Genomic DNA, 27014 nt, shown 5'->3' with positions numbered 1-27014 from the left:
ATTATTCTCGACCCTTTGGACGGCAAGATGATAATTTTGAAGTAAGATCTACTTTACTTAAAATAAGACAATAATATTGTATAAATTGAAGTTTTCTATGGCTAATGCGGCGTGAATGAAGGATAAAAAAAAGGTAACAAAATCAATTTGTTTCCACATATATATTGCAAATCTTTAAATAAACAACTGAAAAAAAAAAAAAAAAAAAAAGAAGAAAAAAATTCTCAAATATTATCCAAAATTTAGTGTAGATAGAGTGACTATATTAGATTTTTGGGGAAGAAATAGCAAACGCACAGTTGTACTTAAAACACAACCTGTTATTATCAATCTAATCTCCAACAAAAAAGAAGAAATATAAGGATATTTCAGAAACAATACTACTAATAAACTTCCATAACTATCACGCAACACAACTGTAAAACTAATTTCTCACGCTTTTCCAGCAAATATTCCCTCCACTTTTCATTTTAATTCACATAAATCCAGAATAATTTAGAGATAAGAGTTAAGAGATCAACTCCCCTGTTGTTATAAATACCCCATTCCCTCAGCCTTCAAATCTTCCACCCTCTCTGGGCTCTCTTCTATTATTCACTCTTTCCAATTCTCTATGCTTCAATATTCCAAGTTTTCCGTCAATTTGGTCATGTTTTCTGTGGTTTTTGCGATTTATCTGTAGAGATACAATTGTGATATGAACTTCACTCCTCATGTCCTTCTCTACCATTCTGTGTCAGTCCTTTTACTATATTGGCTCTACGTGTTTTCTTGAACAAGCTTCATATTTCTCTCTTTTCTTTAAGCTAAACTTTGTGGAGAGGAAAAGATGTCAACCACACAAGCAGTGACGAGCTTGGGGTCTGAAATTGATGCGAAGTGCGCATCAATGGATGAGAAGAAAAGGAAGAGAATGGTGTCGAATAGAGAGTCGGCAAGGCGGTCGCGAATGAAGAAGCAGAAGATGGTGGAAGACTTGGCCAACGAAAAGGGCAGGCTGTTGAGAGAGCTTGAGAACAATAACCGACTCTGCTCTGAAAGAGAGAAAGGATGGCATGCCAACGAGTCGGAGAACAACGTTTTGAGAGCTGAAAAGATGAGCTTGGCTCAGCGTTTGAGCTGCTTGCACTCGCTTATACAAAATATTCTTGGGCTCTCGGCAAATGCACCGAGGAAGACTCTGGAGCCTATGGTCAATCCGATGCAGCTTGTCATAGCATCTGCTGGAAAGTATCAACAAAATACTGCACAATTCAGGTTAATGTCACAAAACTTACAAAACTAAGCACATAAAAACCACTTTTGAAGCCTGAAGAAACCACGTTAAACCATATTTGAAGCATAATTACATACACCCTGCTACTCTATATGCTACTAGCTTATAAGCAGCATGAACATGTATCTGTCCAGTATATATTACTACTGCCTATGCACCACTCCTGTAATGTTTTTCTTAATTTTGTAATATTGAATACTGAATATAGAAGATAGAGAAAGATAGAGACTTGATTAACAAGAAACACAAGTCTGGGCACTTCAAGAGGTCCAGAATCTCCAAGCTTTATTCAAAAAAAGCCTAAACTCCATTGAAACTGTTTACACATGGACAAATTTGATACTGATTCACTCGTGGGCTTGGGTTATATACAACTTCTCAGTTGTAACTACCCACTAACTATTAACAACCCAGCCCACTAACTCTAGTGCAACTAACCTTCTAACAAGGCCAAAGGCACCTAACTGAATACCCAATATCCCTTACATTAATGAAAAAATGAAAAAGGAAAAATTGAAAAAATGAAGAACCACCACAATATACATGTTCTTATATATCCTATATAACAAAAGATTTGAGGGCATACTTATTACAACGAGTTAGATGCATCAGTCTTACTGGAGAATTTGACTATCATTATAGCTTCTATGCATCTTACTCACTGCAATATAGGTATAGGAGAAATGATTAAAACACTCACACTACACAACAATGACACAACACCAAGACACAATGGAGTGGGACCCACACATGGGTCCCACTCCATTGTGCCTTGGTGTTGTGTCATTGTTGTGCATTGTGAGTGTAAGGATCACTCCCCATAGGTATAGTAGTATAGTTAGTACATACCATAACAAACAACAACAACAAGCTCACCAGCTCATATCATTTGAGATTTCTGAAGCTAAGGCTGATCAGGCATCACTGCGGCTCATATTCCAAAAATCAACCTCATGTTCCAAAACACGTAGTAATGCTACTTCAGCTGCCGTGAGCACATCATCGGATGCCTTCTCTAGACGCCGATTAGCAATTTTCTTTAGAGAATTACAGTACTGACCAAAACCATCATTGCCCCATCTTTGGCAAGTCTCCCTCAGTTCTGCTGGGGTCTTGGAGCCGTCCTCCAGGCAAACTGCAAAGCTTGTTTGATAGACGGCTTCAATGGCCCAAAACGCCGTGATAGCTACAGTATATTCGACATCCGGGCTCATCAAACTCTCCAGAAATCTGTAAGAACATGCAGACCATGTAATTGTTCCAACTGCACCAATATAATGAACCCAGAAGCAAAACTAAAAAAATGCCAAACTTCCTACAGAATGGTTTTCCAAGGCCTACAGGATCTGAAGTTAATGATGTCCAACTTAGACTTGAGCAAAACTAAATCAATCCTTTCTCCAGAAACCAGTTTGTACCAGCATCTTCTAGAATCATCCCATTGGTTGTTTAAACTATAAATGATTAATAAAGTACAAACGTCATATAAAAATAGTGATGGCATCTTCATCTAACGTAATATAATGGACCTTAACCATGAGAATCAGCTTCGCCTTGTGCAATCCGAAAGACTCGGGACTAAGTCAACAAAGTCTATGGTTGAGGCAGGACATGCTAAATAACATGGCAAATGGTAACGACCATTGATATTCATTAATATCATAAGGAATTAAAACATATTGGAGCTTCATGTGTGACGAAATTTAGCATTGTTGCATCCAAACTATTTGGCTTAAACTTTTGGATTAAGCTCCAATCCAACAATTTATATCAAGGCACATGAGGCTCCTGGGTGTTCATCTCACCAACAAATTAAAATCAATATGTGTAGAGGCTATTTCACCAAAAGAATCAATATGCATAGTACAAGACAGTGATGATACCGGCAATATTCTTGATTTGCCTTCTGAGGGACAATGTCAGACAGTTGAACACCCCACTTGGGAGCTTCACTCTTAAACCACGCAATCTCATCATTTAGAGATGCCATACCACTCAACATGACTTCCATATCCGCAGCATCATCGGACTCCTTCCAAGCTTTAATCAATACAATTGCTACAAATGGGACAAACGCTCTAACAAATATGTAATCCTGTCCCTGCACGACGAAAAAAAAAAAAAAAATCGAAGTCAGCCTCTAACCTAAATCATAATAAGATCAAAACAAATTAATTAAAGGAACAACAAAACTAAACACATTGCCATAAATCCAAACCCAATTTTAGACCAACATACATTAATGAACATATTTCAAAGATTTTCATGATTTTACAATGTTAGGATTATCAAATAAAAACAAGGAAATTCATCCAAAAACAACAAAAAAAAAAATATTGTGAGATTAACAAACTTGGTGGGTTGTGCATGCCTACTCTGGCAATGCAGCGCTTTACCAGGATTCAAGATTTTTGAATTTTTAAGATACTCTGCCATATAGAATTTCTCCAATTTCAAACACTATTTTTGAATTAAATGCTTAAAATTTGGTTACATCAATATATATATTGAAATGCTAAATGCTGAAGAAAAGTGATAAATAATAACATAATAATTTTTCCATTTAATTTGAAAGTATGATTGGAAGAAAACGGTAGAATATGTTATAACAAAAAATAGAAGACGAAAAAAAAAAAAAATGTTATAAGAGTATTCAGTACCAGCCATCTTTTGTAGGCGGAGAGATCAACGGTCCCATCTCGAATGCTGAGGATCAAAGGGTGTCTGGTAGCTCCGGTGTAAATCAGTCGGTGCTTCCTCAACCACGTGTCGATCATCCCGCTCTTCTCCACCTCTTCCCTCGTCTTCCCCTCCATTATTCCCAAGTTAACTCGCAGGGTCGCAGAGTGTGCGAGATTGATTATGGCGTGGCCTTCGTTCACTGTCAACGAGTTGAACAGACTAAACTTTATCCCCCCCCCCCACACCGTACACGTGGCAATCATGCATCATAAACCCTTCGCCGCATGTCAAATTTGGTGGCACGTGTAAGTAGCATCGGTTGCAAATAAAACAGTTTTAGATTGTTAAAATAGAGAAATTTGTTAAATGGGCCCTTCAAAATAAACTTATAACACAAAATATTCTGGTCCTTTTTCTAATAATTTAGGGGAAAGTATATATATATATCTATATAAGAGTATGTTATTTGCACATATTTTGAATACAAATTGTACACATAGTGTCTTTTGGCATTTTTTTTTTGAAAAAAAATAATAAAATAAAACATTGTCAAAAAGCATTGTGTATACAATTTTTGTACAAAATGTGTACAAATAACATATGTCATTCTCTAAAACTACCATCAAATTGTCAATGTCCCTTAAACTACCAATTCTGTCAATATTTCTTCTAAACTACAAAAAAATGTGCCCCTTCCAACGTCAGCAAAAAAACAAAAATGAAAATAATTTTTTTAATAAGACAAAAATATCTTTCTAAATTTGAAAAAAAAAACTAAAACTAAATAAATTAAATAAAAAGAATAAAAATTAAAGCAAAAATTAAAATAAAACAAAAAAAATGGGGGTGATTCGGCCTAAAAAAAATGAAAAACCAAGAGGGTGGCTCCTTTTTTATTTTATTTTTCTTAGTTTTATTCTTTTCATTTTTTTAATATAATTTTAAGATTTTTTTTTTTAAAAAAAAAAAAATTATGAAGAAATTTTTTGTCAACGGAGACATTGATACAATTGATAGTTTGTAGGATATTAACAATGAGATGATAGTTTGAAGAGGTATATGTACTTTTTTCAATTATTTATCAAACTATAAATTTATTCTTAAATAAAAAATTATAAAGAAAAATAAATAAATAAAGATTTGGAGTGGCCGGGGCCACCCGAACCGGCCGCATGTCAAATCTGGTTAGCACCACCTCGAGAGTGATCATCTTATCGAAACATCTATACCCAAATCTTTCTCCAATTTCAAATTTTGATGAGACTAACATTGGATAATGATAATTCTTAAGTCTTAATAACATAGGTGAATCTTTGAAGTTGTTCTATGAGGTTCATATGACACACCTTTATGGCTCGGACCAATTGACCAAGTTGCAAAAAATATGAAATTCTTGTATCCTATGATGACCATCGCGATAATGGAGATGGACATCTATGATAGGAGCCGTAGGATCATCAAGCAAAATCTAAAGTACAAAGGCTAAGAGATAGCCGTTGTACTATGTTTTATGTTGTTTTGTCATGTGTTTGATATTTTTGAAGGGATGCTAAAAAAACATTCATTCATTCCCTTCATTTCCTCATTTTCATTAAACAAATTGATTTTAATAAAAAAGTAGTCTCTGATGTCATTAAAATCAATTTGTTTAATGAAAAGAGAGAATGAGAGGGAAATTAAGGGTGCATGTATAGCCCCCTCATTTTTAAATAAGGTAGTTCGATCAGAGGGGGAACACTTATTAACAAATTACATCAGAGATTCCTTTCTAGGCTTCTTCTTGGTGGAATTTCCAAGCCGAAACTGAAAGAAATGACCTTCCTTTCCACCCAATAGTCAGGCATTTTCCATTCCTATCAAGCGTGCAAGAGCTCCCACAAGCAAAGCTTTTCACCAGAAGTTCTGCCTGATACAAAGATGACATGCTAAGCTCTTGTTCGACCATACTAAATCCTGCGAAAAGGTTCCTCCAAGCCTCAATCTTCATGCGCCTGAAAACTCTGTCCTCACCCTCTGTCGCAACAATGTTTCTTATCTGCCGACTCAGGTATGTATCTTCCATTGTCATCCTATTGGGATCACTCCGATCCATGCAAACTTCAAGGCATTCGAAATATGCACTGTAGGATAAGAGCGCATCATTGAAACGGCCTAAGAAATTTGGTGAATTGTGATCTGTGTCTGCTTCGATCACCACCATGACACATGGGTTGAGCTTTCTAACCACTTTCAGCAGAGATTCCAAGCGAGAAGGTTTCCTTATCATATGATTTAGCAGAACAGGGGAATAGATGGCAACAACTTCATCAGCCTGTGTCTGGAACATATCTTTGTTGAGATCTTGGATGTCTCTCACCAAAATTATTTGGAATGAAAAGGGTAAGTTTAAAGCCTCAGCAAAACGGGCGAGTCCTTTCCCTGTCTCCTCCATTTTCTGTTTTGATGATGTTCCAACCGCAGTTATTTTAAGAAGCTCGATAGGGCATTCATGGCTAGTTGCAAGGGCTTGCATCAACACTATGCACTGAGTACCACTTCTGATTGCAAGGTCAATGTAGTGGACCCTTTTCACGGAAGTCACACTCTCTACAATTGTTTGGATTCCTGCAAATTGAGTAACTTGGCTAAAGGGAAGGTTAAGGAAACATGAAATGATAGTAGGATTCCCGTACGCCATTGTCTCTTCTGAATGACGGTATCCCTCTTCTTCATTTCTCCCAGCTTCTCTAGCAATCCTCTCTTGGAGAGCTTTGGTAAAATAATGAACGGTTCTTTGAACTGAACTTCCTGTCCTGGAGGACAAGAAATCACAGAGGTTTAGCAATCTGCTCCCTTCATCATGTTCTTGCTTGGCAACCTTCTCTGCGGAAGCTAGAAGAAGACATGCTAGCTCCACATCTGTGGTTTCTTGGTGGGAGAGGCCAAAAACATGTTTTGGCAAGGAGGGATCAACACAATTTTGGATTAACATTGCTTTCGCTACTTTCATGACTTCTTCAGCTGATAATCTACGGACTATACCCATGGTTGTGAAGCTTTTCACGTAGCCCTCTGTTTCTCAATTTGGATTCCACGCCGATATATATAAAGACAATGAAATCTAGAGCCTATCGACTCAATTGTGAGCAAAAGAATTATTTAGTAACATATGTAGCTGTCCTGACGAGTATAACAAGGATTTGAACTAAATTGATCTGGGTATCAAGGATTTGAACTAAATTGTTATTGAAGACCAACCACAAAGCGTTGAGTTGAAGAAATATGCTAAGAACACCAGCCAGCAATGATTTCGCAAATGAAAAGAATATGAAAAAGAAAAGACAAGGAAATTAATCCGCAGATTACTCTCACCTTCAAAAATAATATCCAAACTAGTTCAAAAAAGTAAAGCAAACATCCTGGCATGCAACTTCACATTGGCTAGTCAAATAAAAAACTGGCAAGTGAGATGGGATAATATACGTTGGCGCAGGATTTTTATTCTCTAAAACATATGGTTTTATGGTATGCTTTTCTTGCATACGTCGGAGCAAGTTGTGGCATTCGGCCATATGTGTGAGTGGAGAAAAGTGAGAGAGGAATAGAGAACAGAAAAGAAGCCCTTAGAGAAAGCCCAGCGAAGAGAAGCCGCTCAGCAAAGGAGAAAGAAGAAGACTTTGAATTGCAATCTTTTTTATGATCTTATGTTCTGTTTTATGTGTTATAGTCAGAGAACTGTGTGAGGATAAGATTTGGGTATAATGGGCTTTTGGGTTTTGAGTGATTGTTTCTCTACAATCTTGTAATCTATCTTTGATAGTGAATTTCTTTGTAATCACTTCTGCTAGTAGACGTACCTCATATTGAGATAACTATATAAATCTTGGTGTTATTCATATGTGTGATTCTTCTTGCCTTATTTACTGTAATTGTGATCTCTTTCTACACAACAAGTGGTCTTGTGTGTGCATAACAAGTGGTATTAGAGCTAAGGTTCGGTATTTTAAACTAACGGAAAACTATATATGGTGAGCACCAAGTATGAAGTGGAGATATTCAATGTAAAGAACAATTTATCTCTTTTGGCAGATGAGGATGAAGGATCTGTTGATTCAAACAAGGCATTATTGCGCAAGGCAAAGAAACCCAAGAAGATGGGCCATGATGAGTAAGAAGAGATGGATGTGAAGGCTGCTAGTGTGATCTGTTTTAATTTGTCAGATGAAGTCATTCACAATGTGATTGATGAGGAACAAATGTGCAAGCCGTGAGCATGAATAAGGGTCCCTATAGAAGAAGTTAAAAGATGCATGGCACATAAACAAACAAGAGTCTATGGAGTATATATAGACAAATTAAGGTGCATGACGTGATCTTGGAGAGGCCCGTAAGATTGATAAAAAAAAAAAAAAAAAAAAAATTCTTCCATTTGAAGGGAAGTATATCAATGCATGTGGTGGCGGCCTCAGACATGAGAGAGAGATTGTTGAGTATACATATGTGAGTGTAAAAGGATTGAGTCTCACATTGAAAAGATGTAAGAACTGTAAGTACGTGGTTAATATAACATAGTTGAGTCTAAACCCATATGCTTAAGCTTTTGGGTTATGAAGTGTCTCAATATACTAATTATGGGCTCACCAAAAGACTTCCCAAAATATCAATCTACCTAACGTAATTAATGGAATTGTTTGCTTTACTTTGACCGAAAATGCCATACAAAGGCCGACACATTTAGCTGGTTGGCTGGCCATATACCGAGACAGGGTAGGGTGACGGGAGTTGATTATCAAGTCATAGCTCAACGGTGCTTAAATTATGATTAAGCTACATTAAATTTTGGTTATATAGTTAGTGAGGGTGTTTTGTTGTTGTAAAAGGTGAGTTTTTGAGCATTGTTTCAGCTTGTGCATGCATGTTGACGTACTATTTTGGATTGTTGGATAATGAAATTTTAAGGTGTTAATATATATATATATATATATATATATATATACTTATGTATTTACGTACGTACGTACATAGGATCGATGCCAACCCACATAAAAAAAAAAAAAAAAAAAAAAAAAAAAAAAAAAAAAAATCGTAGTTTTATAAATATGGTAAATAGTAAAACGTACAATAAACACTGATTTGACCAAACCTCTCCCAATATTGAATTTGAAACAATTAATGGGTAGACTACATTTTATTTACCATATATTTATCACCATTTAGCATAGGAAGGAATCTTGGTCCGTCCTTTTAGTGTTGTTAGCTAGGGCGAGAAATCAAAAAATAAAGAGAGCTAGAGCCTAGGGGGACGGCAATAAGAATATTCATTAAAAAACTAAAAGAAATCTTTCCTATTTTAATGGCGAGAGCTCCAAAATGAGAGAGAGGGGGACGGCTATAGAGAATATTCCTCATAAACTATAAGAAATCTTCCCTGTTTTTTAACGCTATATCCCCGGCCATCTTAATTTCTCAACGATGCAAATATATATAGTACTGTATTCTGGCCTCCATTGTTTAGATGGTTCAGCTATTCCTCACTTTAAGGGTCAAGAAAAGAAGGAAGAGGGAAAGCATGGAACCATTTTTTTTTTTTGTCATTTCAAAGCAGGCCAATCTCTAGCGTACGTGCATGATGTTCCAGATTAACATTGAAGCAAAAACAGTAGATTTGTACGCTTGAATCATGGCAAATGTCCGTAGATTATTATCCGCTGAGGAAGTCATGAGAGAAGCGGAAGCAAGGTTCATTCGTTTCTCTTCCCAAAACTGTATTGATGATCATCAATTTCACTCCATGCCTAACCATGTTTTCAGCAGTGCTCCGTTTGGTCTCTCCTGCCAAGAAACCAAAGATGTCGAACTTGCATGTCTTCTTTTAGCTTCAGCCGAGAAGGTTTCCAAGCAAGAGTTTGATGAAGGAAGCAGACTGCTAAAGCTATGTGATTTCTTGTCCTCCAGGACAGGAACTTCGGTTCAAAGAACCGTTCATTATTTTGCCAAAGCTCTCCAAGAGAGGATTGATAGACAAACGGGGAGAACTGCAGTGAAAGGCTTAAACAGTAATGAAGAACATGCATCTCATCATGAAGAGAAGGAGTATGGAAATCCTACTCTCATCTCATGTTATCTTCAGCTTCCCTTCAGTCAAGTTACTCAATTTGCAGGAATCCAGGCAATGGTAGAAAGTGTGGCTTCTGCCAAAAAGATTCACTACATTGACCTTGCAATCAGAAATGGTTTACAGAGTATAGTGTTGATGCAAGCTCTTGCCACTCGTGAGGAATTCCCAGTTGAGATTCTTAAAATAACCGCTGTTGGAACAACTTCAGGAAACAAAATTGAGGAGACAGGTAACAGACTTGCCCGTTTTGCAGAGACTTTAAACTTGCCATTTTCATTCAAAACAGTTATGGTGAGAGACATCAAAGATCTAAACAAAGACATGTTTGAGACAGAGGCTGATGAAGTTGTTGCTGTCAATTCCCGGTTTCTGCTCAATAATATGATAACGAAGCCTGTTTGCCTGGAATCACTGATCAAAGTGCTTAGAGATCTCAATCCATGTGTGATGGTGATCTCAGAAGTTGAAGCAGATCACAATTCACCAACTTTCTTGGGCCGTTTCCAGGAAGCACTGTTGTTCTACAGTGCTTTTTTTGAAAGCCTTGAAGTTTGTATGGATCAAAATAATAGGATGACATTGGAAGCGGCATACTCGGGTCAGGAGATACTAAACATTGTTGCAACGGAGGGTGAGGATAGAGTTTTCAGGCGCATGAAGATTGATGCTTGGAGGGTCTTTTTTGAAAGATTTGGTATGGTGGAACAAGAGCTTAGCACGTCTTCTTTGTATCAGGCGCAATTGTTGGTGAAGAACTTTGCTTGTGGGAGCTCTTGCACACTCGATATGAATGGGAAATGCCTAACTGTTGGGTGGAAGGGAAGGCCAATTCTTTCGCTTTCATCCTGGAAGTTCCACCAAGGAAAGTCCCAGAAAAGGATTTGCAGTATGCTCTCTGAATCTCTTGTTTCATAACCCCTGTAATTTATTGCAAGTGTCGATTGAACTGAAACAACCGCATTCCGATCATAGGATGATGATCATAGTATAATAGTACTATAGTAGGTAGTGATCTGTTGTCAAGCTAGCGCTACATAAGCTTATCAAGTCCTAACAGGATTCAGGGCAGCCGCTCATCAATAGTTACTCGTGTTGTACTTATTTGTTTTTGTGTTTACCAGCATAATTGGTGAAGTGTTCGACATCGTTAATATTTTTTTTCACCTGAACACTTTATAAGCTATTGTGTCCTTATCTTCTCTCAAAGCGTCTTTTGAGAGTGTCAATTGACCAATAAATTTTTCACATGGTATCAGAGCCACATGCTTCTTGCGATGATGGGCATTTCCCTCCCGTTGTTGTCTACGTGTTTGGCCATTAGTTGTCATACGTGAGCCGTGAGAGGCCGAATTAAAGTGTCCCACATCGCTAAGATTTTCTTCACCTGGACACTTTATAAGCTATGATATCTCCTCATTTCTCAAGGCGTGCGACTTTTGAGAGTGTCAATAAGTCCAAAGATTTTTCACAATAATCATTAATTTTCTTGTCTTAGGCCTATAAACTATTTGTTAGACAACACATTCATCTCTCTTGCCTTTATTTTTTATTTTTTTTATTTTTTTTAAGTTTCCGAACAACTTTATTTACTTTTCTCTCATTCAAATATCATTTTATCTTTATATCACATTAATTACTTCTTACTACTATTCAAATAAAATATCCACAACAAAACTCTTTACCAAATGTTATTTTTTTAATACAGGAAGTCCTTACTATCATCGATCCTAAATAAATAAATGAGAAAATTATATATACTTCCCTCAAACTACCACTTTATTGTCAATGTTTACCAAACATCTTGTCTAAACTACCAAGCAATATCAATGTTCACCCTAATAACAAAAATACTCTTAATAAAAATAAAAATCTAAAAAACTCTAAAAATTCGAAAAATTTAAAAAAGAAAAAGCAATAAAAAAAAAAAAAAAAAAATCACACACACACATTGCTAGTGGCCAGACCACTCTCAGACACATGGGGTTGGTTTTCGAACCACCCCTTATTTTCTTATTTTATTTTTTCTTTTATTTTTTGGTTTTTTGATTTTTTTTTTTTTTTTAGAAAAAAAAAATTAGTTTTTATGTTTTCGGAAAAGTTCACATACTCCCCACTACCACCTAATTGACAATGTTCCCTAAACTTTCAATTGGAACAATATTCTCCAAAATTTCAATTGGGACAATATCCCCCAAACTACTAAACAATTGTCAATGTCTCCCTTAAAGTTAGTAAAAAGACAAAAATTATTCTAAATTTTTTTAATAAGACAAAAATACATTTCATAAATTCGTAAAAAAAATAAATGAATAAATAAAACTGAAAAACCAACGGGTGGCTCTACACCCCCCCCCCCCCCCCGCGTGCGACCAACCAAGCTAGTCAGAGCCCTCATATCTCACAACTTTGGTTTGCCGATGATGTGATGATCTTCTCTCGTGCCAAAGCCAGTAAAACCAATGTGATCCTTAATTGCCTCTCAACTTACTCGTAATGGTCAGGTCAGTGTATTAATCAGGCTAAATCTGTTGTGTTCTTTAGCAAAAATTCCAAGCCTGCTTCTAGAGCATCCATCAATGATATTCTTCACCTTGCTCCTATCCCGGCTAGAGCTAAAATACCTTGGTATCCCTCTCTTTATGAATCGTAAGAAGAAGGATACCTTTAAAGTATGACTGTGAGAATGAAAGAAATAGGTAAAGATTAGGGTATGAGAGTATACTTGAACCTTGCCTTTGGCCAACCTTATATAGACATAGTCTTGGCTTGATTGGATGCCTGGATAAGGCAAGTATCACTATTTTAGTGGCTATGTCATAATTACAGGGATTTGTTACCTTAGGTGTTCTTTTTGCTAGGCAATCTTTCTTTCTTTAAGAGAGTAATTTGCTATGTCGTAATTACAGGGATTTGTAGCATTAATTGAGTTTTCCTGCAGGTGACCTGCCCCCTATGCCGGATGCTTGCAGGGGGGTTTGGACTCGTGGGCTTCTAGGTGGCCTTGGAGTCACACCTAATTGGTTGCTTGAATATTGGGCGCCAACAGAGCTTTGGGGTTGTGTTTGGACTAGCAGTCTACTAGGCTAGTGGTAGTACAAGCTTTTATAAGTAGCATTTTTCAAATCATTCGATGTAGGGAAACGGCTTGAATTCTGTAATTTTAAAATCTACAATTTCAAAAAAAAATTGTAGGAAATTCTAATCCAAATTTACAACTTCCGAGGGTTTTAATAAGAGTCATTTACTAGTATTTATTTGTGCTCTGGGTTTTCTTGTACTTCTTTGTGCCCCGAGTCCGAATTGTTGACTATACCAACCTTTACAGCAAAACAAAGACATATGATTTTGTGGTGATTGAGTTTTCACCCATATATGTTTCGGACTTTCAAACCCTTAAAAAGGCCCAATGGGAAGACAAGAAATCTACAATTTACTGTCACCTTCAAAAAACAAGTCTGGAAAAGAAAAAGGAAATTCTCATACAAGTTCAAGAAAGTAAAGCAAACATCAAAGCTAAGGCATGTGGGATTATCACCATGCGATGCACCTTTCACATAATTGTCAAGTCAAACAAAACAGGATATTGAAAAGCAAATAGTATGCGAGAAAAGATTAATTCAAAGGAATTTCCAAACAGAAAGAGAATGAATTGGTGTACCCTTGTGAAGGCCAAGAAAATAAATAGGGAATTTAGCAATTTAATAAATTATGCTTATTAAATAGATGAGATTAATAATGGATATTAAGTGATTATGTTTATATAATTGAAAAATAAAGAGTTTAAGGTAAGGGGTAAAACGTAGTTAGTTTTAATGTGGGGGTTAAATAGCAATTAACAAATAAAAGAATTAAAGTTGAGGGGCATTTTAGTAATTTTACTCTTTTTCTCCCTTATCCATTTTCTTTTCCTTTTCTTTTTCTTCTTTTTCTCCTCGGTGGACAGCAGTCCACGACTGCTTGTTCTTTTCTTGTTCTTCTTCTTTCTTCTTCTTTCTACTTCTTCTTCTCTATTCTTCCTTTCTTCTTCTCTTCACCGAACGAGAGTGGGAGATCGGAGAGAGAGTTTTAGAGGGAGAGACCGAGAGATGAGATCGGGAGGGTGAGAGATGAAACCGAAGGGGGAGAGAACCGGAGTACTCACAACCCAGGGGAGGTCCGATCCTCCATGACTGGCGCTCCGATTCGAAATCCGGCGGAACCCGATGGATTTCCGGCTAGCCCGCAACCTGAAGAGACTCGGAGACCCGAGTAACCGCCAGACCCGAAGCCTAGACCCGCGACCCGTGAGCTCAAACCCGTACGACCCGAGCAACCCAGAACCCAACGGCTTAAAGGCTAGGTTTCCGGCGAGTTTTCCGGCGGTCCAGTAGCGATTTCCGGTGGATTTGTTGAGGAAAATCCCTAAGGTATAAAAATTCTATGATTTAATTTAATTTGTAAATTGGATTATTATAAACCCTGTTGGTTGTTGGATCGGCTGAGCCGTGATTAGGTAGTTGATGTTTTCTGTTTTGGGGGTTCTGTTCCGATGGTGAGGTGTTTTAGCCGGTTAAATGGTTTTTGGATGTGCCCCATGGTTTGCAGTGTTTTGATTGTTAGGCTAGGTGATGGAATGTTTTGGAGAAGTATGGGCTGAATATAGGTATGCGATTCTTGATAATTTTGGGTGGAACCCATGAGGTGTAGGGCTCAAAAGTGTCCTGTTTTGGGGGTTTATTAAAGCTGGTTTATGATTTTAGTTATGGATGGCTATGATTATGCGATTGGCCGTTTGATATTGTATAGGATTGTTAGTGATTTTTATTGAATGTTATGTTGATGGCTGAATAGGTATGATTATTGTTGGTTGATGTGTTGGTTGATTTGATGATATTTCTTGAGCTTTGTTGATGGAACTTGGTGGTGAATGGGGCTGATTTAAAGTGATTGTGAATTGGTGCCCTTAGAGTTGGTTTTATGGCTTTGATGTGTGTATGTTGTTGAATCCAAATTTGGTGTTGATTTGGAGTGAACTATGATGTTGAAGTTAATGTGTTAGATCCTTTTGGTGTAAATGGCGAATGAGGTGGAAATAGGGAATGGGTTAATTGTACTATACAAAAGAGAGTGCAAATGATTTATTGGAATTTAGTAAGTTCTCTACTATGAGTTATTTTAGTGTTGTAAGTATGTTTTAAAGCTTGGATGGATTAAGAGACCGTCTATGAGGATTTTGGGTATAGATTGGATAAAGTGGAATTGATTAATGTTGGATTCTTTATTATAAACCATTTGGATGTTTAAAGGAGGATGAATTGCTAATTATTGATTAAGTCCCCATCTTGGTACTAAGTGGGAATGAGAAATAAGATAAGTGATTACTAGTGTGTCTAAGTCTTATAATCTAAATTTCTTGGAAGGTTAGAAACTAGTAAAGTGTTAATGTAGTGGTCGATGTTAAAAGAACATAGAGTTGTGATGTCTAATATAATCTTTCGTCAATAAGTATATATAAAGGGATCGAATATACTTAGTTAACTTAAATGGATAAACTAACTATAAGACTTAATAGTTAATAATGATAACAAGACAACTTAGTACCTAATCACCTATCCATGTACACCAAGTGTTTTAGTGTATTATCGGTTAGGCTTAAGCGTTGTATATGTGTATGTATATATGTATACAAATACATGTATATGGCTTAAGTATAAATATTGTGAACTTAGTAAATAGCAACAAGCTATAAAAAGGATTAGGAATAATAATGTGACACAACAGTAACAAATAAGCTAAATAAAATAGTAAATACAACATTGTATTAATAAACAAAGATTATATGAACCTAGACATAAATGTTAACCTAATAATAGTTTAGGCGCTTAATTAAGTTTTAGAAGTGGATAAAGCGACGTGTGAGCACACGGGTTATTTGATGTGTGAGCATGAGGGTAGTTAGGATGTCATAGAGTATGGGATTCAATATTGTAGTCTAATGGTACCAATATTTGCAGGATAGTGTCTGGATTGGAGACTTCAAGTGGGTTCTCCAATGTAGAGTTCAAGTTGGAGTCCAATGCAGCTAAGGTGGGTATTCCACTCACTGAGAAAATATATATTTTTATATGTATTGGATTGATAAAAATATATATTGTTTATGAAACCGAACCAACCATATGATGAAATGTATATGCTTTGAGATGATTTGTTTAGTTTCGATTATGTTTAAACTATATCAATGATGTTAAAGAGATAGTGTATGAGTGAAAAGTATTGAATAGATTTAAAGTGTTAAGTTTTGCGGTTGAGATTTAAATTATGCAAATTGTTTGAGAACATGTCATGTTGAAACTGCGTAGATTTGATAAAGAAACTAAGTTTTGAATGATTTCAAAGTGTTGGGTAAAATGCTGGATTTGTTTAGTTTTAAAAGGACGTGATTTAACAACTGCATGATTTCAGCGTGACACAGTAGGGAAATATATACTGGTCAAGCACGGAACATTGAGCATGTAGTATAGAGCATACGTATCAGAGTAACAGTATCAGCAGAGTAACAGTATCAGTACATTGAGGCAGTATCAGCAACACATTGAGGCATGCATAGCATATATAGTATTGTTTTGTGAGAGATGTTTTTATGTTATGAGTAGTTTTACTAGACGTATTGGTATGCATAAGAGTCTTCATGAAAAAGATCTTATGTATATTTCTGTCGGATAGTCATGTGTTAATATCATACATTGAACTTGAAAGTACATGGATACATGACTACCCAGGTGCGAGTAATGGCATGTCTATGAGTAGGAAGGTTGACTGTTCTTGTTCTTCAGGAAAGACGTGTTAGCATGATTGAGTTTAACTCTAGTGCTCTCATGATCTACTGACGTCAAGGCACGAAGCTGGAATACGATTAGAGATGGTGTTGCGAGTGTTTTGTTGAAGGATGTTATCCTAGTACGGAAAAGTAAGATGCCATGTTCTTTGCTTAAGACTTATGTGTATACGTGATATCTGTGATGGAGTGATCGTGTGCACATATGTCCAAGCGACCGGTGAAAAGTATTATTATAGAGGGGTCTATATGTAGAGTCTTCCAAGCGGTAGATTGGAACTTCTACATATGTTCACAACTATATAGTATGTTTTAAATGTTTTCTAAATAGTCGGTGTTTGCTGCATTAGCTATTGGTAAATTGTGGCTAATATAGTGCTCGCACGACTAAAAATAAATAGAGGTTGGTTCTTTGTGAAAACTCAGTTAGTCTTATACCACTGAGGTCTTAGTATGAGGTATACTAAGGCGGTGAACTCATTATTTCACCTATGCGGATGTGGATACCACCACAACCGTGTAGATGATGTTTCTTTGGCTGCAGGTACTACGGTATAGTCGATGGGTCGGTAGCTGTGTGCTCGGGATATTATGACTGAAGCTCGCCGCGACAGTTGTAATTGTTGGACCACGGGTTGTCCACTATTTTATAGGTTTGGTATGGCTTGTGACGTTTGTGTCACGTAGTCTTTGTTAAGCCATTATTGTTATGTAAATATTGTGTTAATAAGACTCAAACAGATAGATGTTAAATGGCCCAATGTTGTAATTTCCGCTATTTAGATTTATGTTTTCCGCTGCATAGATTGATGTATGTTATACTCTGATTATCAGGTACATGTTATGGGGCATGTGCCATATGTTGGCTGAGCGACACATAGTCGTGCCACTGCGATGACTCGTTTTACGTTTTGTATAAAAAAAAAAAAAAAAAAAAAAAACGGGTCGTCACAACCCTTCCACCCAAAATCAGGCATTTCCCATTCATATCAAGCGTGCAAGACTTCTCACAATCAAATTTCTTAACCACTAGCGTGCTTGGTCCAACGATGACATGCTCAATTCTGTATCCATCATTCCAAACCGCCCAAAAAAAGCTCTCCACACATCAGTCTTTACATGTCGAATCTTCCTTTCCTCTCCCTCTGCTGCCACTATACTCCTGATTCCGTCATCGAAGAATACTGATTCTATAATCATTCTGTTTGGATCATCTCGTTTCATAAAATTTTCTAGGCAATCAAAGTATGCACTGAAGAAGAAAATAGCTTCAATGAAACGGTCCACAAAAGCTGGTGAGTTGTGGTTTGCCTCAACATCAGTGACAACCATTATGCGTGGATTGATACATCTGACAACTCTCATTATAGATTCCAGCCGCTTTGGCTGTGGAATCATGCTCCTCAGGAAGTATTCAGAGTAGACAGCAATTGTTTCATCAGCATCTGCCTCAAAAAGGTCTCCTTTGAGATCCAACATGTCTGACACCATAACTGCCTTAAAAGAAAATGTTAATTTCATGGTCTCTGCAAAACTTGCCAACCGCTTACCTTTGCGCTCAATTATATGTTCTGAAGTAGTTCCAACGGCAGTAATCTTGAGAAGCTCAAGAGGGTATTCATGTCGAGTTGCAAGAGCTTGCATTAAGACTGTCCATTGCATCCCGTTCCGGATAGCTAGATCAACTATGTGAATCTTCCTCGCCTCGGCCATTGAGAAATATTGGAATGAAAGATCAAACGTATAGGTATTGAGAGAACAATTCTGAATATCATTTCGTCGAACAGGTTACATGCATATATAGGAAAGAATGCTATATAAGGGAAAGAAAAAGAATACAGCCGCAGAAGATAAAAAAGGCAAAATAACAGAAAGAATCTATACAACAGACTAACAAATAAGCTTCTACAATCTTTTACTAAGAGCATCTTTTATGGACGCAGGAGTTGCCATGTAAGCAATCAAGGAGAGTGCCATCTGTACAAAATAATCCAGTTGTCCAGCTGAGGTGTGTTGAAGGCATATTCGTAATACTCCCCCTCAAGATGAATATATGTTAACTAGATTCATCTTGGAAAGCAAGTATTCAAAAGGAACTCGGCCAAGAGCTTTAGTAAAAATATCAGCAATTTGATGCTGAGTATTAATGTGCATGGTTCGAAGGAAGCCTTGTTGGATTTTATCACGAACGAGGTGGCAATCGATATCAATGTGCTTAGTCCTCTCATGAAAAATAGGGTTAGCTGCTATGTGGAGAGCAGCCTTGCTGTCACAAAATAAAAGAGCTGGGTGAGAGTGATCAATACGAAAATCACGAAGAAGAGAAAATAACCAAGTGAGTTCACAAGAACAAGTGGCCATGGACCGATATTCTGCTTCGGTCGAAGAACGAGAAATAGTGTGCTGTTTCTTGGATTTCCAGGAAACAAGAGCGTCTCTAATAAAGACACAGAAGCCAGTAATAGATCGTCTAGAATCAGAACAAGCAGCCCAATCACTGTCACAGAAGGCTTTAACTTTAAAGTCCGAAGAAGTAGGGTAAAAAAGACCTTGTCCTGGAGAACCCTTAAGATAGCGTAGAAGGCGAGAAGCAGCAGCCATGTGTGGTTGCCGAGGACTGTGCATGAACTGACTGAGAACTTGAACAGAAAATGAGATGTTAGGCCGAGTGAGAGTTAAGTAAATCAACCTTCCGATCAACCGGCGGTATGAAGTAGGGTCAGGGAGAAGATCACCAGCATCTCGAGAGAGTTTGAGATTGGATTCCATAGGAAAAGAAGCGGGCTTAGCTGCAAGAAGACCACTGTCCTGAATAATGTCAAGGCAATATTTGCGTTGGCTAATAGAGATGCCTTTTGTAGTACGGGCAAGCTCCAAACCAAGAAAATATTTTACTGTCCCTAAGTCTTTGAGCCGAAACTGAGAATTGAGATATGCAGCTAGAGAAGAGATAGCATCCAAGTCATTGCTGGCGATGACAATATCATCAACGTAGACAAGAAGAGCAACAAATGAAGTGCCCTGAAGTCTTGTGAAGAGGGAGTAATCAGATTTTGATTGAGCGAAGCCATGAGTGATCAAGGTAGAAGAAAACCGAGAAAACCATTGGCGAGAGGCCTATTTTAATTCGTACAAGGATTTGTTAAGTTTACATACTTTGGACTCCCCTTGAGAAGAAAAACCAGGTGGTAACTTCATGTAAACCTCCTCATCCAAAGTACCATGGAGGAAGGCATTGTTGACATCTAGTTGATGAAAATGCCAACCCTTTGCAGCAGCAAGAGCTAGAAACAATCTGACAGTGGTAAGCTTGGCCATGTGAGAAAAAGTTTCAAGGTAATCAATACCTTCACTTAGAGTGTATCCCTTAGCCACCAAACGAGCCTTATACCTTTCAATTTGACCATCGGATTTGAACTTGACCTTGTAAACCCATTTGCAGCCGATATGGGTCTTATGAGAAGGAAGATTGATGAGTGCCAAATATTGTATATTTGGACCCCTTAATTTGCATGAATTAGACCTTTAGTTTTGTTATTTTCTAATATTTTTGGTTAGTTTTTGTATTTTGGTATTTTGCAGATCCTGGAGAGAAAACCGTAGTTTTAAAGTGAAAAAAAAATGCAAATTTTGGAAGTCAAAATCGGATTGGATTAAATTTCAAGTTCTGCACAAGTCATAGTATTTTGATCATAACATTCAGCTCAAGTATCGGATTGAAGTAAAATTAGCGGCGTTGGAAAGATAATTCAAAATGCTACAAATCATTGTGAAATATAATTTTCCCAATTAGAATGTCTGCCATGTCATAAATGCCTCGCAATATAAGAGCGTGAATTTCCTTGTTCCTGTCGACTACAGACACTCCAAATCCTAGCATTCTTTTATCTTATTAGGATTTTTAAGGGGTAGAGGTGTCATTTTGAAAATATGGCCCTAAACCCTAGTGTTCTTTTCTCCTATTAGGGTTTAGAGGGGTAGAGGTGCCATTTTGTAAAAGATTGGTTTAACCTAATCTTCTGCTATAAATACCCCCTGCTAGGTACCACTTAGGGCATCAACTTTTCTCTTCAGAGCACTTGTCTTAGCTCTTTTCTTTTCTTTTGTAAGTTGTTACTCTTTCTTTTAATTTTAAGTTATTCAAATTTCAGTTGCTCTTCTTTATTTTATTTGCTGTTTAATTAATCGCTTTAATTTTAAGTTATTTAATTTGCAGTTGCTCTTCTTTCTTTTCATTTTTATTTATTGCTTACTTTTTATTTAATTTTCTTTCTTTGACATTGTTATTTAATTTTCAATTGTTCTTCTTTCTTTCTCATTGTTTTAATTTTACTTTTTTTAAAAAAAAAACTTTTGTTCTTCTTTTTCTTCTTCGCTTTTATTATTTCATGATTTCATTTCACGAGTTGTTGGTGTTTTTAATCATGAGAGGCTAAAATCCTCAACTAAGGTTGAGGATGAAACCTCATCAATGATAACACCTATACTCTTGTCATGATATTCATAGATTCATTGTTCTTATATATATATATATTCAAATTCCACGTCAATTTATTTTTTTAGATTGATGATCTTTATTTAATGTTTGTTGTAATTCAATCGATGGATACATCGATTGATTTCTTTGAGATTGGGATATCTATTGTGATTTCCGGATACAATAGATGATTTCAATTAAAAAGGGATAATCGTTGTGATTTGTTTGAATTGATTTCTTCAAATGTTTTCATGTTTTGAATTTGAATATTGAGCCCATTGAATTGAATTTATGAATAAAATGCAAGAGTAGGGTGTTTGATTTGGTTTGGTGAATTCCGATACCTTAGTGTCTTTCTTTATAAATTGTTTTTATTTAGTTTTTTTTTTGTTTATTATTTTGTTAACAAAAATTCAAAAATCTTTGGGTCTAGGTTAAAACAAGATTTATTTAAATAGAAAGTGATTTTCTTTTCTTCACACACACTTCCCTGCGGATTCGACCTCGCACTTGCACGCACTATGCTACATACGATTCGTGCGCTTGCGAGTTAAACAAATTTGCACATCAAAGATCAACTAAGGTCCAAGTGTGATTTTCCTCGAGAGCAGTGATTTCAGCCTGCATAACCTCTCTCCAATGTGTATATTTGATGGCTTGATGAAAGAATTAAGGCTCAAAAACAGACGAAACAGACAAGCTAAAACGACTGTGAGCATGAGAAAGCTTTTTATAAGAGAGATAGGAAGAGAGAGGATATGGTATACTTGAGGAGGGTGCAGAATCTTCAGTTGAAGGAAGAGGAGAGTGGAGAGAAGAACTAGCCTGCTGACAATGAAAATCCTGCAAGTAAGAAGGGGGGTTTCGAAGTCTAGAGGACTTTTGAATAGAAGGGGAAGATTGTGAGGTTGAAATAGGAGCAGGAATAGAAGCAGGAACTATATTAGGAAAAGAAAAATCAGGAATAGAATTAGGAAGAACAAAACAACCATCAGCCGTGGGATTCAACAGTTTAGAAAAATAAGGAAAAACAGTCTCATGGAAGATAACATTGCGGGAAATAAAGACAGTTTTAGTATGAAGGTTAAAAGTGTATACCCTTTAACATTAGAAGGATAACCAAGCATGATGCAAGGGGTGGCTCTAGAATCGAATTTGGTTCGAGTTTGAAGAAGGGTGGAAGCATAACATAAGCAACCAAAAACACGTAAATGAGTATAAACAGGGAGTTTATGAAACAAAACTTCATAGGGAGATTTGTTAGGTAGGAATGCGGTTAATGAGATGAGTGGCAGTGAGCACACATTCACCCCAAAAAAAATAAAAGAAGGTTGGCTTGAAAACGAAGGGACCGAGCAACATTAAGTAAGTGTTGGTGTTTACGTTCGACAACAGTATTTTGTTGAGGGGTTTCCACACAACTACGTTGGTGGATAACCCCTTTAGAGGCATACAAATCATGCATAAACAATTCATTACCATTGTCAGTACGTAAACATTTAATGTGAGTATGAAATTGTGTTTCAACGAAGGTAAAAAAGGATTGAAGGATAAATCGAGTTTGGGATTTATGTTGCATTAAGAAAACCCAAGTATATCGACTATGATCATCAACAATTGTTAGAAAGTATTGAGAATTATTTGTGGATTTAACCGAGAAGGGACCCCATATATCACAGTGGATTAGATCAAAGATAAAATTGCTAACAGAATTACTATCAACAAAGGGAAGCCGATTCTGTTTAGCAAGAGGACAAACATTACATATATGGTTCAGATTAACTGAAATAACAGGAACAGATTTATGTAAAATGGCAAGTCTAGAAGATGATAAGTGGCCTAAACGATAATGCCAAAGATCATCAGATACATTGTTAATGGAAAGTGAGGAAAAAACAGATGAAACAGGGATTGGATGATCATTGTGCAGCAAGTAAAAAAGGCCATCGCGTTCTTCACCCACTCCAATCGTATCCCAGCTGATCAGATTCTATATAAAACAATGTTTATGAAGAAAAATAAGGCAATAAGAGAGATTAGCAATTAATTTACTAATTGAAAGAAGGTTGAAAGAAAAGGAAGGGACACATAGCACATTAGTTAAGACTAAAGTGGAAGAAAGGCGTATAGTGCCGATGTCTGTGACTAAGGCTTTTTGACCATTTGGTAAATTGACATGAGAAGAGACAATGACAGTAATTGTAGTAAAAAAATGAATGGAACCCACCATATGATCGGTGGCACCCGTGTTAATGATCCAAGAATGTTTAGGAGAGTGTGTGGATGCAATGTGAAATGTTTGAGAAGAATAAAAAACAAAGTGTTTATTATTCAAACAGTGACGAAGAGAAGGAATGAGGTTACCTTTCATCTTAGAGAAAAGATGATCCTGGTGGAGTGAAGTACCTACTTGGTGAGCAGAGGATTCAGAGGAGATAGGCTTGATCAAGGCCAGGAGCTGTTGACACTGTTCTGGTGTGATGTTCAGATGAGAAAGAGGAGTCTCGGAATCTTGAACATTATTGGCCGAATGGAAGCTACCACCTCCTTTGTTTTTGGTGAATTTAAAACTGGGAGGGAACCCATGGAGGCGGTAGCATTTTTCAACAGTATGGCCATGAAGTCCACAATGACTGCAGAAAGGCTTCTCCTTGCGCAGATTCTGACATTTTGCAAGACGAACTGGTGAGGAAGGAGTTGCCACCGGAACCTTACTCAACAAAGCTGCAGAGATGTGATTAAAGTAACCAACGGAAGCAGAGGCTTCACGTTGGCATTCCTCTTGAAGAACAAGGGAGAACACCTTGTTGATGGGAGGAAGAGGATCAAGGAGTAAAATCTGACCTCGAATGTGAGAAAAACTGTCATTTAATCTCATTAGAAATTGAAAAACGTATTCATGATGAAAATAATCATGAATAATTTTCATTGATCCACATGAACAAAAAGGGATTGGGCGATAATTACTGAGCTCGTCCCAAAAAGATTTGATGCGAGTGAAGTAAGCTCCCACAGAGAGATCCTCTTGAGAAAGAGAAGAAAGAGATTTCTGAAGCTGATAGATGCGTGGACCATTTTTCTGGGAAAACCTTTCTTTTAAATCAATCCAAACATCAGCAGCATTTTCAATATAGATGACACTAGAGGCTATTTCTTTGGAGACAAAATTTAAGATCCATGAAAGGAACATGGTATTGTAGCGAACCCAAGCACGGGACTCAGAACCAGAATCATCCAAAGGTTTGGTAACTGAGCCATCCAGAAAACCAAGTTTATTTTTAGCCATAATGGCCATGACCATGGACCTACTCCATGTTTGATAATTTTCACCATCTAAAGGGAGAAAGACCAGGATAGACTACCCCATTAAGGAGATGATAAGGACTTGAAGGATATTCATTGAAAGAAGAAGAAGAAGGAACGACGGAAGCCATTAGAGAAAAAAAAAATCAGAGGTGCTCTGATACCATGAGAAATATTGGAATGAAAGATTGAACGTATAGGTATTGAGAGAAAAATTCTGAATATCATTTCGTTGAACAGGTTACATGCATATATAGGAAAGAATGCTATACAAGGGAAAGAAAAAGAATACAGCCGCAGAAGATCAAAAAGGCAAAATAACAGAAAGAATCTATACAACAGACTAACAAATAAGCTTCTACAATCTTCTACTAAGAGCATCTTTTATGGACGCAGGAGTTGCCATGTAAGCAATCAAGGAGAGTGCCATCTGTACAAAATAATCCAGCTGTCCAGCTGAGGTGTGTTGAAGGCATATTCGTAATAGCTATGCTTTCTACAATGGCTTGGATACCAGAAAATTGTGCAATCTTAGAGAAGGGAAGTTCTTCACGAGATGCAAGCATGGTGGAATCTGAACTCATCATTGCCTCATCGACATCAAAAGACTGTCTTTTTCCCAAGTCCTTTGATGGGATTCTTCCTGTTTCTCGATCAATCTTCTCTTGGAGAGCTTTAGAGAAATATTAAACCACTCGCCGAACAGGGTTCCCTGTATTGGAACACCAGTGATCACACTGTTTGAGCAGCCTGCTTGTGCGGTCGAACTGTTGGCAGCCTACTTTCTCAACAGAAGAGAAGAGGAATTCAACAAGCATCACATCCTCGGTCTCTTCATTGGAGAGGCCATAGAAGGAAGAATCAAAAGGATGGCTAAGCATGGAAACATCATCAGCGGATTGGGAAGATGACTGGATGAACTTTGCTCCGGCAAGCCTAATGACTTCCTCCGTTGACAATTTTCAGCCTTCCACCCTTGCGCATGGCATGTCATTCGACTGTTTGAACCTATTTCTATAGTTGTTTAGGAGCTCGAGTGAGGCTAAAGAAAATGGCTGCCACTTTTCCTTCTTGGGTACAACTTCTGAAATTAGTGTTGTGAATTCACCAAGCTTTGCAATAGGCGGTGGTGAGACAATATCGAAGTGCCGGTCATCAAGAAACCGAGAATCTTGTTGTTGTTGTTGATAGTTGAAGAAAAGGAATCCTTCCTCTGGTGAGTCCTCTTTATAGAAACCAAAAATTCAGGACCCCATTGTTTCCCACCATTCACTTCTTCCATACTCTCCAACCCTTTATCAGAACAACTAAAATTAGCTTCAACTCCATCAAATCCAAACTCTTGGAAAGAAAACACTTCATTTTCCATTTTAAAATGGAGATATACTCGCAATTAATCTGGGATCTCAACTGTACTTGGTAGGTGGTATACTAGTTTCATATACTTAAAAGTTCTAGATATACATGAAAAGAAAGATCGAGGTTTAATTTTCTTATTCTAAATTCCTTATCATTGTATCCCACGTTTGACGAATTCTTACATCAACTTCAGTGTGATGTTATCAAGGCAGCCTGCTCTATTTGCTAACCAGAAAGGAACAATAACAAATGACATATATAAATGACCAAGAATCTACGACGTATGATTGAGCACATATGGAGGAAATTGGAGTCGGCAATTTTTGATACGACTCGCGAATCTGATACGAACCCGACACTACAAAACCAATACCATTCACTGTTGAGAGACAATCTGCTTTTTTTTTTTGGTACAATATTGAGATTGCTTTATTCCATGTAAGTATTTTAGTAAACAACAACGCTTGGTCTTGGACTCTTGGTATTGCAGAATCCCAAATTCCATACTCCTAAAAAATATGATCCCTGTATTGGAACGCTCAGTGTGCATATTATTTAAAAAATAAGTATGAGCTTACTTATTATTTAAAATATAAGTATGAGCTAACTTATTATTTAAAAAATTAGAAATTTTCTTAAAAAAATATTAGAGTGGTTGTGTGACCTTCATTGGAGAAGAAGATCTTGTAACACCCCAAATTTTGACTCCTTAATATAGGAGTTTTTATTTGAAAAATTAAGACTAAATAATAATCTTTGGATTATTTAATGATAATTTATGAAATAATATTTATAAAAGAAGTGTGGGAATACTTATGGAAATAATATTCATTTATATTTAAAGGTCTTAATTTATTCTTGAAACGAGAAATTATTAATTGGCCGGACAAGAAAAGCCTTTTGGAAGGCTATATTTGAGATTTATGGAAGAAAATAACACTTAATAAAGTTGGATATCGTAAAGGAATACGGAAATGTAATTATAAGGAATTAAGGTGTGTGATTT

The 27014-nt window shown here is 36.8% G+C and overlaps 4 protein-coding genes, 1 long non-coding RNA gene and 1 pseudogene across 7 annotated transcripts; 3 read left to right on the top strand and 3 right to left on the bottom strand.

Moving 5' to 3' along the window:
• Nucleotides 1-299: 299 nt before the first annotated feature.
• On the bottom strand, nt 300-4143 carry LOC133879884 (probable bifunctional TENA-E protein). 3 transcript variants are annotated; one of them, XM_062318707.1, is made up of 4 exons: nt 3937-4143; nt 3160-3377; nt 2153-2506; nt 300-1244 (listed from the first exon to the last, which is right to left on the bottom strand). In XM_062318707.1, the coding sequence occupies exons 1-3, from the start codon at nt 4090-4092 to the stop codon at nt 2191-2193; spliced, it is 690 nt and encodes a 229-aa protein (XP_062174691.1). In that variant the 5' UTR covers nt 4093-4143; the 3' UTR covers nt 300-1244; nt 2153-2190. The 3 variants fall into 3 exon arrangements, with proteins under 3 accessions (XP_062174691.1, XP_062174675.1, XP_062174683.1); XM_062318691.1 differs by having other exon boundaries at nt 300-1223; XM_062318699.1 differs by having other exon boundaries at nt 300-1220.
• On the top strand, nt 830-1496 carry LOC133879901 (bZIP transcription factor 53-like). The gene has a single exon (XM_062318719.1). It carries the CDS (start codon nt 830-832, stop codon nt 1283-1285), a length of 456 nt encoding a protein of 151 aa, XP_062174703.1. The 3' UTR covers nt 1286-1496.
• Nucleotides 4144-5726: 1583 nt separating the features above from the next.
• Nucleotides 5727-6983, bottom strand: LOC133859682 (DELLA protein RGL2-like). Its single transcript, XM_062295186.1, has one exon. It carries the CDS (start codon nt 6981-6983, stop codon nt 5727-5729), a length of 1257 nt encoding a protein of 418 aa, XP_062151170.1.
• Nucleotides 6984-9617: 2634 nt separating this feature from the next.
• On the top strand, nt 9618-10970 carry LOC133859674 (DELLA protein RGL2-like). The gene has a single exon (XM_062295173.1). The coding sequence runs from the start codon at nt 9618-9620 to the stop codon at nt 10968-10970; it is 1353 nt and encodes a 450-aa protein (XP_062151157.1).
• Nucleotides 10971-13672: 2702 nt separating this feature from the next.
• LOC133870915 (DELLA protein RGL1-like) lies at nt 13673-26018 on the bottom strand (annotated as a pseudogene).
• On the top strand, nt 13986-17657 carry LOC133858843 (uncharacterized). The gene is made up of 2 exons (XR_009898614.1): nt 13986-14461; nt 17393-17657. It is a non-coding gene; the product is annotated as an uncharacterized LOC133858843 (long non-coding RNA).
• Nucleotides 26019-27014: the final 996 nt, after the last annotated feature.

The sequence above is a fragment of the Alnus glutinosa genome, chromosome 1, assembly GCF_958979055.1.
Source record: "Alnus glutinosa chromosome 1, dhAlnGlut1.1, whole genome shotgun sequence".
Lineage (NCBI taxonomy): Eukaryota > Viridiplantae > Streptophyta > Magnoliopsida > Fagales > Betulaceae > Alnus > Alnus glutinosa.
The sequence above is the reverse complement of the archived record's forward strand: the minus strand, read 5'-3'. Positions and strand labels throughout refer to the sequence as shown.